Below are 16579 nucleotides of genomic sequence, written 5' to 3'. Positions count from 1 at the left end.
GTACAATGTGAAGACAATATGGGAGGGGAGCAGAGATCCATCTTCATCTGCACTCTGGATGACAAAAGAGTATGGCTTGAATCCTTTGTTGTAGCCTCTATGGGGTCCTAAGTTGGTCGATGTGAGCCAAGCAAAAACTAAGCAAAAAAAGGGGCGGCTTGTTGGGATAGCTGAATCACAAGAGATCTAGCATCGATCGTTGGCGAATCTCATCAATTTCCTCCATGGTTAGTAGTCTAACCAGGCGTCTTGCATGCCTGGCCAGCGTGCTCCGAATTTTCTGTCATAGCCTCCGTCGATGCTGTGTAGTTCTTCGCAATCGCGGGTGCCTTGATTTCCCCAGCTCAATCGCTCGGTCAATCAGTGTGCCTCTGGTGTGAGACGAGGGGGAGCTTTGCTGTGGGAGTGGCTCTTGCGGTTGTCCCGTGTCTGCTCTGAAGAAGTCTGTGATCCGTCTTTGAGACTGGCTAGCCTCGCCATTCATCAAGCTATCTCTGTGTCTGCGCAGCTCGAGCAAGAACAAACCCAGACATCTCTGATCTTCGTATCCCATGACTCTTGAGAGTGGTCCAAAACCCTCTCTGAACAAGCAATGGAAGCGGCCCCGTATCTCGTAGTAGACGGGGCAGCGGCAAGTATAGTGTAGCTCTGTCTCAGGTTCCATGTTACACAAGGGACATGTCCTGTCCTCTGCTGGTACTCCGCTGTATCTCCCAGTCTCAATCCACAATTGGTGAGAAGATGTGCGTAACTCGCCAATAGCACACCGTATCCCATGAGACAAGTGGGTATCCATGTATCTGGGTCTCGCCACAAAACCATCTTCCGTAAGCTGGAGAAGGTGGTCTCTGTAGAAAGCCATCTTCGTGCCCAATTCCTGTGCTGGTTGTATCCATGTCCTACTGGTGTCTAGCTGGGTCAGGTCTTCGCGGATGAGCTTGGTGATCTCTGACTGTGTAAGAGTGAGAGATGGTGCATCCAATGAGTAATGGAATGGTGGCAACCTGTCTATCCTGAACCCATGTGCCTGAAACCATGATGTCATCTCCCCATACCAGCATGTTGTATCTCCTTGTATGGCTAACTGTCGAGAGGATTCAAGTGCTATGCGAGCATATCTGTCTCTAGGAAGTTTCCATGTGCGGTTTATGAAGGAGACTGGTCACTGATCTGGTGAGCGCCTCCACCACAAGTGGGGGGACCGCTAGCTCTGCTCGGATAATGGCCCGTGGTACTGATGCCTTGGCTCTAATGAGCCGCGAGATCATAGAGACGAGAGGTTTCTCCATGTTCCCCCATCCGTCTGAGCGACCCGGCCTCCCGTGGTGATCCAGTGAAGGTCCCCATATCTCGGTTCCATAGAGCAATGCTGAAGCCACCAAGGTGTCAAAGAGCCAGAGCTTCGTCCGGGGCTCTTGAAACTGAACCTGCGAACACATCCTCTCCAATCTACCCAATGCTGCCTGGGCTCTAGTAAGTCTGGTCTCTGCTGCTCTTCTGAGTGAGAATGCACGTCCGCTAAAAACCACTCCAAGGTAAGTGTAAGCGTCTGTGTACTCCACAATCTCCTAGCCGTATGTGAATGTAGGTGCTGACCTCCTGATCCACTGTGGGGTGGTATTAAACACCATAACCTTGGTTTTACCCAGGTTGACAGACAAACCACTTTCGTGGGCAAACGATGCAAAGCATCCAATTGACATTGCATTCCCTCCGGGGATTCGGAGATCAACACTATGTCATTAGCATATAACAAAAGTGGAATCCATGTCCCTGCCAACTGAGCACCTTTATCCCCATCGCTGTCAATGTAGTCAGAAACCTCGTCCACATACATACCGAAAAGAGTAGGAGAGAGCGGGCAGCCCTGCTTCACCCCAATAGTGGAGTGAACCGGTGTAGAAAGTCCCTCTGGGGTGCGTACATGCCCTACTACTGATCTGTACAATGCCATGATCCCCCAAATGAGTTTTGCGGGTACTCTCATTTCCTGTAATCTGCGCATCAGTCTAGCTCTGGGTACCGTGTCGAAAGCTTTGCGGAAGTCCACAAAGCTACAATAGATCCGTCTCCCATGAGATCTGCCTTCCTCGATGATGGCCCTGAGTGTTAGGATATGGTCGAGAGTAGAGAAGCCTCTCCTGAATCCTGCCTGCCCAGTTGCACGTATTCCTTCCCTCTCTGCCCATCTACTCAGCTGTTGCTCAAGAATGGATGCATACAACCGTGCCAGTGTGTGCCCAATCATAATAGTGTGATAATTCCCAGGCTCCATGGGGTCTCCTGATTTGAAGATAGGTACGATCGTAGATAGGCTCCACGTGTCCGGTAGGCCCTCACACATGGCACGGTTAAACATAACTGCTAGAAGCTCTGCTAATAGGTCTTTGGCATGCATGAAATGTTCAACGACTAGGCCATCATGATCATATGCTCTCCCAGTCTTCATCCTGTCAATAGCTTTCTTCACCATCTCAGCGCGGTGAAAAAGATACATGCGTGTGGGCATGGATGGGGGGGGTTGGGGAGGGGCGGCTGTCCAGGTACTGTGTACAAAGATGATGCGTACTGACCCCAGGTCTCTGTGGAGGAAATAGAGGGGGGGGGGGGGGGGGGGGGGGAAATGCTCATGAAAGAGCCGACACGCCTCACGTGAGTCCTGACTCAAGAATAACTAATATAGATCCTGCTCGAGTAGAGCCAAAAAAGCCCTCTTCTTTCGCCGCACCAGGCGTCGGAAGTCAATCTGTGACTGTCTGTGAGTGACGTCCCCCAGTAGCACCTCCCTCTAAAGTCTGGCTCTAGTCTGGCGGCATTCCTCATCGTACCAGCTGTTCTGAGGCATGCTCCTTGATCAGCGGCTCTGCTCGGGCTGGGTGTGTGGGTATGCTTCTGCTGCTGCCTCATGTAATGTCTGTGTCAGTATAGTAGTTAGCTTCTCCAGAGGTCGCCCCGGGTCCTCAGTGCATAGGCGTCTGTAGATTCCGTCCATGTATACGGAGTCCGTCTCCCGTGTGAATGTGTAGCGAGTAGGGGCTGCTACTCGTGGCCTGTGTGCTACACCAGAGCATGATCCACTGCCACCCCGACGGGTCTGGGCCCAACTGTGAGATCCTGGATACTAGAGATGAGATTCGGCTGTGCCATGACATAGTCCACTGTGCTGGCTCCATGTCTGTGTGGGAATCATGTAAAACCTCCCGCAGCAAGAAATCTTTGTAAGCCGTTCAAGATGGCCAATCCATGTGCAGTGCCCATGTCTATCAGGTGTCGCCCATACTCAGTATATTCCACATCGTGTGATAGTCTGGAAAGGCCCGTCTCTACAACATCTAGCTCTCTTAGCATCTCCTCTGAAGTATCATAAAACACTACCTCGTGATGGGCAGTCCTAGCATTGAAGTCCCCTAGGATGATAATGTCACCGTCCCTAGAGAACTCCCATATGTCATCATCCAAAATAGAGAAAGGGGACTGTCCTCTGGGTGATGCATAAATTGATGTGCTCGGGGGAAAGTAGCAAATAGCTAGATAGAGGTATCTGCCTCTCTCTGCTTCCAGTCTCACCCACATGTACCTAGCCTGCTCGTCTCTGCGGGCTATATGTATCAGTGGCTACAGATCCTCTCTAAATAACACTGCCACTCCCCCCGAGCCCCGCCCTCTGTGCTCTGAGCGTGTCTCCTGTCTGTAGGTTGTCTCCCACTTGTATCCACTGATGTGAGGCATGGATTGCCCAGGGGCCTGGTGTGTCTCAGAGTAAAAGATGATGTCTCTTCCAGTAAAGCTATCCTCAAAAGCACCCACATCAAGACGCATAGATCCATTGCAGTTCCAGGCAGCTACTTTGAGTGTGGTCCCATAAGTCTCGCACCGTCATCTGGAGCGTCGCTCTAGTATTACCACTTTTCTGTCTCAGTAAAAAGCGATCTTGCCTTTTCCCCTTGCCGCTCTAATCTCCGGCATTACTTCCTGCATATGAGCGATCTGCGAGAGGGTGAGATCATCCCCAAGAAAGATGCCAGTCTCTTTAAGAGTTGGTCTTTTCTTCAAGAATGACTTCTTTGCTTCCATGGAGGGAAAACGGAGGATGAGTGCTCTTTCTTTTGAGGTTTCTCCACTGCTTCCATTTTTCTTTATGTTGCCCATCTCCATGCCCGTGTGTGCGTCGGCTCATGAATCCCCATCAAGGCTGTGAGTTCTTTTACTTCTTCGTCCACATTGCCTTTGTCTTTGAGACCCCAGATTCTCACATGTAAAGCGCACACCCTTCTCCTCTGCTCCTCCTCTAGTGTCTGACTAATGATGTTGTTGGGTGTGGACCTGGGCGTTATCTCCTTGCCTTTTCCTTTCTTGGCCACCTTGATCCATTTCTCGGCTTTGTCCGCCTTCTGTTGAGTTTTGGTAAGAACATCCACCCAAGAAGTCGTCATTTCTTTGTGCTGCTCTTCTCCCTCTTTGATGGCCCGTACTTGCTCCTTGATCGTGTTGATTTCTTCGATTACTGAGGGTTGCAATTCGCCCTCTTCCAGTGTGTTTCTTCATCGTGCTTCGGCGAGATCTTTCTTGAGTGACGCGACCTCTTCCTCTTGGGTCGTCACTCGGTCTTCCAACGTGCTTATCTTGCTCTCTTGAATCAGCACGCGTCCTTCGAGCATGTTTATTGTGCCCCAGAGATTGCGGTTCATCTTGATAATGGTCTCCGTCATTTCCTCTTTGCACTTTTGAATGGCATCCTCTAGAGGGTCGGCTTTATCATTCATCTTTCTCATGTTTGATCGCCGTCCGCCAAGGAGTCACTAAACGTGTGCACCCCCCTAGCCACGGGCGCGGTAGTTGAGCGAGTGGGGGAGCGTGGGACGGTATGGCAAGGGAGGGGGAGTGATAAAGACGATAAAGAAAGAGGGGGGGGGGGGGGGGGGGGGGGGGGGGGGGGGGGGGGGGGGGGGTACCAAAAGGAAGGGGAAATAAAATAAAATAAAATGATATAAAGATATATTCATGTCTTCACACGGCCAAGTTAACCCATGAGAGCAAGCTAAAACAACATTGCGTGTTTAATACCATCCAAAAAAAAAAAAAAAAAAGGCGTCCTACGCGTAGAAGAAGGGGGGGGGCATCCTACGTGTTAAAGAAAAAAAAAGGGGGGGGGGGGGGGGGGACACGCTACGCGTAGAAGAACCTGGGGGGACATGCTACGCGTAGAGGAAGTCTAGGCAATATGGGGAGTCTGCGCGAGGGGCAGCAGGGGAGAGCAGCGAGCAGCAAAGGGGGGGAGGGGAGCGGGCGGGCGGGAGGTGTGGGGAGCGCGAGGGGCAGCAGGGGGGGAGGCGAGCGGGAGGTGCGGGGAGTGCGAGGGGCAGCAGGAGAGAGAGAGAGAGAGAGAGAGAGAGAGAGAGAGAGAGAGAGAGAGAGAGAGAGAGAGAGAGAGAAATGAAATGAAATGTTATATTAACGTCTTCAAGAGGCCAAAGTGACCTATGAGACCAACAAGTTACAATTGGTAAATCTGATACAATGTCAGAGAGAGAGAGAGAGATGGAGTAACTAAATGGCAGAATAAAGCCTTACATTGTTGCCAGCACAGGCAAGTACATATCGATCAAGGTAAGGAGCGACTGCCAACACAACTCCAGAGAGCTGCACATGACTCCTAAAAGTAATTTTCAGACCTTCACCCTCCACAAATGTCTGGCTGCCAGGTTTTTCTGTACAATTATCATGCTCATCAACAGGCATGCTGTCTAAATTCCGCACACCATGCTTCGGCAACAGTTGGAAGACAATAAGTCGGCCTTTGGCCCTGAAAACACACCACACTGTAAACACAGAACGTACGTGTGCATTTGAAGGACTTCAGCAAACCATACAAAATGCAGGAATATAATCACAATCATAAGGCATGAGAAAGAACAAGATGATAAATCAATGTTACAGCAATTGCTTGGGTTTTGACAATTTTAGAAATGTCTCAAGCATAAAACATTAAATTTGCATAGCAACTTATGATAACTGAAGCAATTAAGTTGTAAATGGCATCAACAGCTGCTATCAGTAGCAATATGAGAGGACAAAGAAAGCACAAACACACGAGCAGTGCAGCCTGACATTGACAAATATTTCGCACCCCTTGTAAGGGCACATGCTTGACAAGTAAGAAATAAGGAAATCTAGGACACAAGCATTAAGATACTTTCTCAAAAGTGAAATGTGTGAAAAGCTGTTGACACGGACAGATATAAAACTAAAGTACTAAAACCTACCCATCAGGTTCTCCATTTGCCATGATGGCCTTGCCTGTGGTCAATCCAGTTCCAACCAACAAAAGATGTTCACTTCCTATTTTGCAAAGCTGCATACATTTGGGCGTTTCTGTGTGGTCAAACTGGTATGAGAGCATCAACACACCACTTACAGGATCTACGCAGCATATGTCAGAGACATAGCTGTGTATATGGTCACACCAATCCGAGCGCATCACGAGCAGTGTTTTTGATTCCACGTGGTAAGCTATCTTTCGTGGTGTACTACCCACAGAGAGTCTTTCCACATTCAGTCGTTTTGAGTGCTCCATCTCAACCTGCAGAAACACCAAAATTATTGGAAGGTACTGACAAATAGTTGGGAGTGCAGATTTCATGAACCCAGCAAAGTTAATGCCATGTTTGCAATGCACATAAGGTTTTTCACGTGCAAAAAAGACAAGCATTGCAAAAAACTGCAGCCTTAAAGTACATGCTGTTGTACTTATTACTGTGCTTGACAGGACACTGCAGGGTTTGTTCAGCTAAAAAAAGTATAATGTGTAAAGGAACAAAAGAGACGAACCAAATGTAAGCTTCTGTCAGCTACAAAGAGAATGCCGTTTGTACAATCTTTGGATTTCACAGCAGTGGCATGTGTTGAAGGCTGAAAGGATATTGATGTGCAGGCAATCCTTTCACTATGCCGTGCAGTTTGCAAGAGCCATGGCCGGTCACCAAGAGCAATCACATCTGCTCTCAATGATGCTTGTAAGGGTACCAATGAAACCGGCGATACTCCCATACGCCGAACGGCAATTAGATGCAGTTGTGTAGGACTAGACATGGCAGTTTTCTTTTTCTGTTCTCTCACTTTACTGTGCACCAGAACTGGCCCGCTCCAATTGATGTGCTTCTCACATGAAGAAGATGATCCCATCTGAGAAATCTCTGACAGCATCCTACGAGACATCAAAGAGGGCAGTAAACTTGTGGCTGTGGCATCAATAGGCCACTCAAACCGGAGAAGCATTCCATTCCTTAGGCCAGCAAGAATATAGGAGCGGTCAAAAAGAACCAACCGAACATCCTCTGGCACACAGCCACTCAAAGCTGTTCCCATTGTGTTTATTAGAGAGATGTGGCCCACTGCTAAGACTGAAAAATTATCATCTGGCACTATTGAAAGTACCTCAACTGAAGGTTTGTGTGTTCCTACAATACAAACTTTTCCCACTTCAATTCCACTTGGAAGAGAATTTTCAGTATTGTTTTCCAGCAAGCCCACAATTGCCGGAGGTAAAGGAATAGGCACAGGCTCCTCTTCTTGGGGAATAGATATGCAAGATAGCTCTGTTTCTATTATGCACTGCTGCAGCAGCTCTAGTTCTTGAAGGCCAGCATCGTTATTTCTTAAGCCAAGCATCAGCAGTAGACCAGGCCGGGATGTGGCCAAAATGACTCGTTTGAAAGAAACTGCTCCCAAGCTAATGTTTGCACAGCCACAAGGTATCCAGCAAGTAGAGAGTGGAAGCAGACAATTGAGCCCCTTCGGATGTGCGGCTATGGTGGGAGCACAAATGCGCACTTCGTCACTACATACTTGGGCAACCCAACCATCCTCTATCCACCCACAGGCCAATGTGCAAGCTGAGCTGTTGAAGCCTACATCACCTGTAATATCAATGAAGCTCGCGCCAACTGATAGCACTCGTGTTTCTTCTACAAATGAGAGCACAAGAAAGGAATGAAAAGCATCCTCTCTACAAAATTTCAGAGTCCAAGACCCTGTCACTCCTTCATACATAGGTCCTGTGCTTATTAACTTCTCCACACTGACGCCATTACGGATGACCCTCAATGATCCCTCCTGTCCCGCACCAGCACAGGCAAACATCTGATCTTGTCTCTCATTGTGGTAATCCACTAGTGAGAAATCTAAATTTGGAGAAATGTTCTCAATAGTGCTTCTACAGTCAATATTGCCATCCTTGAAATGTAAGACCTGCCCATCACCCATCTCTGCCAATGCTGCAATAAAACCATCTTTCATCCATAGTAAGCCCTTCAATGGGGGCGAGTGATACAAGCAATCACTAAGACTAATGTAGAAATAATTTGCAATGTTGTTAACCAATTGCATTAAAAACAGTTCTCCTGTGTCCATGCTTAACATTAAGTGTGATCCCATAGAGGCATCCAAACTCCAAGCCCAAGCAGAAACTAAAGGTGAAGATGTGTCATCTAAATCTCCCACTTTGATGCACTCAAGAGGAACAGCTTCGGTTCTTTCAGTGGATTGGTGCAGAGTACCCTCAGCTCTTGATACCAACTCAAGTAGAGCAGACACAGCTTCATTACAACTGCCATCCTCATCACCACCTCCAGAACCTGCTTTTCCACGAGAGCTACTACAAGCCCTTGGCAGCTGGACTGATGACATTACAGAGACATTACCAGTGCCAGTGACTTCCAGCAGTAATATGTCACCATATCTAAATAGAATGACAAAACCAGGCATAGCTGGCACATCCCCTACAGAATAAGCAAGGGGACCAGGTGGCACAATGGGACTATACCGACTCAACTGGATAGAGCGCTCCATCATGTCACAGATCAGTATAAGTAGCTCATTTTGGATGGCCCCCTTTCTGCAGTTTATATTATACAGCTAGATGTATCAATATCCTAGGAATGAAGTTGCAAAGGAAGCAACCTGGAGGCTCTGAGCAACTGCACCCAATCATACCTATGAACAAGGACGACCAGAACTACAGCGGCATCTTTGGTGTTTGCATCTGCTGAGCCAGGTACAAAAGCCATACTCCAAACAGTACCGCACAATGTTGTATGCTCCCCTTTCTCCCATGATTCCCGAGGATATGTCATTCGCTGAGCAAAACAAAAAGCAGTGAAGACCATGTAAAGTAAAGCCAAACAATAGTAAAGACACCAAGTAGTTACTATCAACCTTTTGAACTGCAAGCTGAGAAGCTAGTTAAATAAACCCCAGTTTTTGTAGAGCAATGGTTGGTTGGCCAGTCAAATTGAAAATCTCTTGCAAGAAGCTGGATGAATTTAACAAACCTTCTCAACGATATTGATTCCAGCTGCAATAGATGTTGCATATATGGCAATCTTGTCCTCCAAGGCACTCACAGCAATGGCACGCCCTCTGCATTGTTCAGGATGAAAGAAAGACGAAGGAAAGTAAGTTATCTGAACAGCCGAAAAGCTACAAGACCCAAATCATTACCAGTCATGTCAGTTGTGTATTATGCCAATAAGTACATGAAAAATATACCGTGGAAGGGTATGACCTTGAAAGAAAGAAAGAAAGTGGAAGCTTCATTAACGTCTTCTAGGGCTGAATTTGGCTTATGATACACATCAATGTACATGGGTGTGTCGTTTAAAAAGGGACATCAATGTACATGGATGTGTCGTTTAAAAAGGGAGGTACAAAATAAAATGCTACGAAAAGAAGCTGAGTACTACATGGGCATATGGATGAGGGAGGGATTAACTGTGAAAACTGACAAATCTTGCAATTCATCTCCCTCCTCTGCTTTAGAGTAAACACAACTGGGAGTGGCAACCTCCTCTCCGGCCAAAGCAACAACCTTGGTAGCCTTGCATGATTGTAAAAGAAGGTACTTCTTGCGACGATCATCATAAATGTCTTGCTGGATATTCGGCTATGGAGCAAAATCCTCTCCCAACTTGCACAAGAGGATGATTAGGCGGGTAACAATAGAGGTGTTCATCAATGGGCAATGTTTGCAATAACACCGGCATATGCGGGCATTGTTCTTCACTCTATTGTAGTCGCTACAATTGTTGCTAAATGAACTATTTTCATTTTATTTTTTTTGTAATTTCTATAGATTGAAATTAGGATATTTAAATGTGTGTACTTGAACCGTAAGGTTAGGAGCACTTCAACCGTAACCGTAAGGTTAGGAGATGTAGATCTACTGGAATTATTAAAAGCCATCAGGAACGGACAACTCTGATGTGTCGGTTCAAGAGCTGTAGATCTACTGGAATTATTAAAAGCCATCAAGAACGGACAACTTTGATGTGTCGTATGATGGGTGACATAAAGCATCGCGAAGGGGTTGTACCATTAGTTCGGTAGGAGAGACCGGGAAATGGATATTCTTGATGTGTCACCTCATGGGTGACGAGAGCATCGAAAAGGGAATATTCCATTGGTCGTGCAGGAAATCCGAACTGAAAAAAGGAATACATATAAAGACGCAAGCACAAGAATAAAGATGGGTTCTGAGAAGCTTTTTATTAAAAAAAGGAATATTTGAAAGTGCTTTCCAGTTCTTGTGCTTGTAAAAAGATTCTCCCTGATAAAGATTCTCTTTGGGGGGGGAGGACCAAGCCTTCCCACTAGCACGTTCTCTTCCTCAAGAAAACGCACAACCCTAGGATCTCTAACTCTCTATTCCCTTTGAGCAGTCTTCCACAGAATAAAATCTTGTTGTAGGAGAAATGGAGGTCATCTCTATCTCAAAAATATAGCCACCACCTGAATTTGAAGTTGAAGTTCAGGAAACATGGTTCCCTATTGTGTTAAACTCTTGGCTAGTATATCCACATGTGTTGCCACCAACAACCAAGATGTCAGTAAGACCTTGGTTATGAGTTTTAATGATGAGCAAAGTACTTGATGCAACGTGCTGTGTTTAAAGAGAGAAATTAACTCCAAATAAGCTATAGTTACCTTGACTCAACAGCCAAGTAAGATCCCAGCTCTCTGCGAGCATTCCCTGGTTGAGATATTTGTACATGCGCAACTGCCAAAAACCTGCAACAAAACAAACAAAAACTAAGTTTAAATGGTGTATTTGAATTAGAGAGTAGAGTGGACACTCTGAGCGCGTCCTGACAAGCAGAAACTCTATCGTGTATGTGGAAAGCAAGTTTCTCAATTAGAACTAATCGGCAATCAGACCTGAAAGACAATCAGACCTGTGTAGCTCGACACAAAAAGTCAAGAAGGACATTTTGCCTGAGTCAGATGTTATTACAAGCAGATCCTTTCCATGTGTCTGTAGATATGAAACATATGTCAGATCGAGCAAGCTATTTTAATAACAGCATTTAGGGAACAGAAAACAGACTGATCAATCATTTTCATCTGTTGTTTGTAAGGATCTAAAGCCTTCAAGAAGAACTTAAAACTGTAATATGTAGAAAGCAGAAAAAAGTAAACCGCATGGAATAGGCATCTTGCTGTCTGCGCCACAAATGAACCTTGGTAAAAAGAAATGGAACAGATATCAAAATTATTGACTTCCAAACACAGAGAAAATGTGTATCAAAAGGAGTGCCAAAAACTAGGATTTATGGACCCTGAGGCATTGTTGAAGGTAAACTTTATCTGGCAGCTTGGTACAAGAAGCAACTCTTTCATAAGAGTTTCCATCCCACAAATAACTCATAGAAAAGATCAAACAATGTACATTGCATATAATCAACCCACCCAAGTGTGCACGCATGCACACCATGTCTTGATATTTCCTAGGTCAATCAAACCTCTTGTGACATAAAACAGAATGCTACGTTACAGTTGATGAAATGCAAGGTGTAGCAAAATTGTATGTTTAAAGATATAGAAAAATCAATACATTAGATAAAAACCCAAAAAGAGATTACTTGGGGTTGAAAGCTTCGTTGCTGCTCATTCCATGGCAAGACCTTTAAATTCTTTATTTTACCAAAAACAGGCTGTTCACATATTGACTGCACAACTCCATCCTCACTAAGAACAACCAACTCCAAAGATGTTTCCTGCCATCACAGTTATTCACACACAAGACAAATAAGATCTCAATAGCACAAAGGCAGGACTGATTAGCAACCACCACCAGTTAAAGAAAAATCATTTCATCTTGATCATTATCTACTGAAAACTTTAAAATTTACTCAAAATAAACGAATAAAAGAATGATGTAGAACTTTTTCAGCTGATGACATCAAGGAGCAAAGCCTTCTAATAGAATGGAAAACCGAGCGTCGTCATACATAGAAGTGAAAAGAACAATAAATATATGCGAGAGGAGAAGGCCTTGAAAGAAGAAAGTAATATAAATGAAGCAGCAAAAACAAAACAGTATAAGGACAAAACAAACAATCAAGAAATAAAATATAGAGCTGAATCAAAGCCAGATCTTGGAAAAAGTAAAAATTGCAGGATCAACAGATATGCTGTGCTCACTACAGCTGCGCCTTTGTAGCCCCACCACTACAGTGATGACAATTGAGAAAGAGAGGTCAACACACATGGTACACTTTGTCAACTCGCCACCTGCAATGTTTACTTGAAGGCAAGTCACGCGAGTGTGAAAACCTTTGCTAATCTTCAAATTTAACATAATCAAAACCTAACCAATGACGTGCAAACCTGCAAATGCTTACAAAAATTGGAAGCAGCATGGAAATTGCAGCTCGTAGGTCACAAGGCTAGGGTTGCATTGTAGAAACAGGAGGCAGGGCACAAACACACACATTAACCTTGGGCAGACTCGTAAGTCCCCCCCCCCCCCTCTCTCTCTCTCTCTCTCTCTCTCTCTCTCTCTCTCTCTCTCTCTCTCTCTCTCTCTCTCTCCGACCGAGCGACTGAACTGGGGAAATCCAGGCGCCCACGACTGCGGAGGACTACACACCATCAACGGAGGCTACGTCAGAAGATTCGGAACACTCTGGCCAGGCATGCACGACGCCCGATCAGACTACTAACCATGGAGGAGATTGATGAGATCCGCCAACGACCGATGCTAGATCTCCTGTGATTCAGCTATCCCAGCTAGCTGCTTATTTCACACCTAGAAGTTTAGGATTCCATAGTATTTTATTTTGTCATCTTGTTACTCTGACTTTGTATCAGATCCACCACATTGTAACTCTCTGGTCTCATAGGTCACTTTGGCCTTTTTGAAGACGTTAATATAACATTTCATTTCTCTCTCTCTCTCTCTCTCTCTCTCTCTCTCTCTCTCTCTCTCTCTCTCTCTCTCTCTCTCTCAACCACGACACACATGCATTGATCCACGGAAATTTTACAAAACCAATAGGATCTCTGTTATGTAAAAAGGTCATGAACATGTAATAATGCTGGAGAAGAGCTGATACTATACCTCTTGTATCTCATGTAAAAATCAAAAAGGTAATGCAAATGATATCTGATTTTTGTAAAGGGGCGTGAATGTATTGCACAAGTAGACGCTCTTAGCGAAGAAAGGCTAAAATTTTGACATGCATATGACAATTATTGCGCCAATGAATTACCAAATGAGCTACCATCGCCACGTTTAAAAGATCATTGCATTGATCTTGTGCCAAGAAGCTCGCCTCCTAATAAACCAGTTTATCGTGTGAATGCCTCACAAAGAGAGGAAATCCTGAAAGAGGTGAATGAGTTTCTTGGGAAGCGTTTGGTTCAACCTAGCTCTTCCCCCTTTTGTTACATGTACTTCTAGCACAAAAGGACACATCCTATCACATGTGTGGATTATCAAGCTATGAATAAGCTCAGTGTCAAAAATCGGTTCTCATTTCCACGCATAGATGCTATCCTTGACAAATTGAGTGGCTTAACATGTTTTAGTCACATTAACTTTTAAGGGGGAATATCACCAGGTTCAAGTAGTGCATGAAGATGTACACAAAACTGTGTTTCGCACATCTTTATGAGTATCTTGTCATGCCCTTTGGTCTCATTGATGCGCCAGCTACTTCAATAGAATGCGCTATTTTCAATAGAATGATACATCACATATTTCGTAATCATGGAAGTTTACAGATGTATTTTTCGACAACATTCTTGTGTTTTCAAAGACTGAGAAATGATCACAGAGCCCGTTTAGAAACTAAGTTTGCAAAACTTCGCAAGCATCGGTTGTTTATCAATGCTAAGTGATATCAGAGATACAATACCTTGGGCACATTGTATCAAACGATAAAGTATGAATGGATCCTGCAAAACTTTTACGTAGTCCGTGATTGGCTAGACTTACAAAGTGTAAGGTGCTCTTACTATCGTACATCCATTCGCCATTCTGCATGGATTGCTACTCCTTTGCATGATTTGACAAAGAAGAAAGCTACATTCAAATGGACGGATGATGAGAAACATGCTTTTGATGCATTGAAAGTTGTGATCACAAAATAGTCCGATTTTGGTCATTCTAGGTCTACAAAAACCATTTAATGTGATGCAATCGTAGAGGACACCACATGTCAGCTGAAAGATCAAAATTGGAACAAACTTTAGCACTTCAACACAGCTTGAAACTGAGAGAGAGAGAGAGAGAGAGAGAGAGAGAGAGTCCACATGGTAGACATGTGAGTGGCAGAGTTCCACACTCAGAAGCATTGGCCCCAAAACCTTGGCGCCTCTTTCCGTATTTCTTTTATATTGATCGTCATAGAGTACAACTCCCGAAGGAGCGCTGCAATCTAATACCGAGATGATCTGCAAGAGTGCCCTCAAGGCTCATATTTAGCACTATTGGTTTTGAATAAAAATGGACGTGACACATCCAACCCTATGTGTTCGTAGACAAGCTACAGCATGATCAGGGTTCAATCAGTCCAGTCAATCTAGATTAGAAGTGATCTGGCACTTTTGTGAGTCTATTCGTAGACCGTGCATGCCCAGTCACTTAGTGTAGATGCATATCCTCTGGTTGCACACAACATGATCATAAGCATTCCCATCAGAATCCTTCAAGGGAATTTTCCAGTGATTTTAGCCTATTTTACCTATTTTTGGCATTTTTCACTTATTAATTTAAATGAATTTCCAACAAAAGTAGGTAGGGCAATTTTGCTAAGTTTGTATATCAACAAACTAGAGCTAGCACTATTTGGCAGAAGAGACCAAGCTCAGCAGGCAACTTCCCAACAGGACCTTGGCGGTTTCCCCCACCAAGCAAGAAGACCATCGCCAGAAAACCCCTTCCACTAGCGTTTTTGGAACTACACCAACCGAGCGTTTTGCATCAGCACCATCGCCCACAAGTCCCAGCAAATAGCGTTTTTGCATCAGATCTCCCCACAGCAGAAACCAACTGACCTAGCGTTTTTGCCAACAGCTTCCCTAGCGTTTTTGGATTTCAGCATATGCAGAGATTTCAGCAGCAGATAAAGACCAGCAAGATTCAGCCTAAAGAGTTGCAGAATCATTGCGGTAAGAACCTCAGTTTTCAGCCTTTATGAACCTCAATTTTCAGCCCTAAACCTGCAGATTTTCAACGACAAGACCCACAAAAACAGCCCCAAAAATCAGCCTTTTTGGACCCGCAGCAGGTTTCAGCCCATAGCATTTTTGCACAGCAATAGAAAGATTGCAGATTTCAGCCCTTAGGTCGGTCTCGTCATCACCGTCGTCATCGCCGACATAGCCTAGACTTGCATCAGTCTCATGCATACCATTTGTACCAGATTGTGCAATCATACGTAGACCACTCTCGCCGACGAGAGTGGGGCCTTCGGAGGAGGGTTTTACAATGTCTCTGGTGTCGTATCTCTCTTCTCTCTCTATCTCTCGGTCTCATACACTTGCACGCACAGTGTCCATTCACTTTGTTTGTGATCATAGCATTCTCTCATTAAGAACGGAAGGCTCTACCTGCCATAAGAACAAAAGGAACCTTGAGCACAGTTCGGAGCACTCATCTTGAGCAAAGCGCAAACATTCATTCCGCTGCACCTAACATTGGTATCAGAGCTTTGGCAGTGTTCCGTATCACTCAAGGAAAGAATCACAAGATTTATTTTTTTTTTCTTGTTGCGGTCGCACGAACCCAAGTTCGCTTTGGCGTGTCGATTCCTATTCGTGTTTTTGAAGAGTGATAGGAATCCCAGGAAAGAAGGGCTTGTCCAGCCTCCCCTTGTGTCTCTTTTCAGTGTTCACTCATTGAGAGCGGACCGTGCACTTAGCGGCCGGCCAATCGACGTGAGGTAGGAAAAAGCAACCTTGGTGTGAGCGCAAGGCCGCTAAGGGGTGCGCCCACAGAAAGGAGTAGAACTCGGGTGAAGAGAAGATCCTTCTCCAACATGGTTTGCAAGCGAAAGAAAACCTCAAGAACCTCAAGACCCTCAAGAACTCAAGAACCCAAGACCCTCAAGAACCCCCAAGAACCCAAGTTCCTCGTGAACTTAAGAACCACAAGAACCCACAAGAACCCACGACTTCAATGGATGGTCATCACTCGAAGCGGAATGGATACTTCGCTTGGAGGTGATGAGCATGAGAGAGACGAAGAAGAATTTTCCCCACCAGGAGGTTTTTCCGACCCTCCCCCTTCCTCATCTAC

At 45.3% G+C, this 16579-nt stretch overlaps 1 protein-coding gene across 3 annotated transcripts in view; it reads right to left on the bottom strand.

The window, feature by feature from the left end:
- The window catches only part of LOC147462209 (Cleavage and polyadenylation specificity factor (CPSF) A subunit protein), a 118501-nt gene that overhangs the window by 77600 nt on the left and 24322 nt on the right, over window positions 1-16579 (bottom strand). For all 3 annotated transcript variants that reach the window (XR_015187687.1, XM_086509614.1, XM_086509613.1), the window contains exons 2-9: window positions 11916-12050; window positions 11229-11308; window positions 10981-11064; window positions 9330-9417; window positions 8992-9134; window positions 6829-8893; window positions 6264-6580; window positions 5572-5803 (exon numbers count right to left, since the gene is read on the bottom strand). Coding sequence is in view for 2 of the 3 variants with exons in the window: in XM_086509614.1 (XP_086365740.1) it covers window positions 5572-5803; window positions 6264-6580; window positions 6829-8893; window positions 8992-9134; window positions 9330-9417; window positions 10981-11064; window positions 11229-11308; window positions 11916-12050 (3144 nt within the window). In the remaining variant the exon portion in view is untranslated. The remainder of the gene's footprint in view (window positions 1-5571; window positions 5804-6263; window positions 6581-6828; window positions 8894-8991; window positions 9135-9329; window positions 9418-10980; window positions 11065-11228; window positions 11309-11915; window positions 12051-16579) is intronic.

Source organism: Adiantum capillus-veneris, chromosome 3 (assembly GCF_014529385.1).
Source record: "Adiantum capillus-veneris isolate H3 chromosome 3, ASM1452938v2, whole genome shotgun sequence".
Taxonomy (NCBI): Eukaryota; Viridiplantae; Streptophyta; class Polypodiopsida; order Polypodiales; family Pteridaceae; genus Adiantum; species Adiantum capillus-veneris.
Note: the sequence above shows the minus strand (reverse complement) of the source record. Positions and strands in the feature narration are given on the sequence as shown.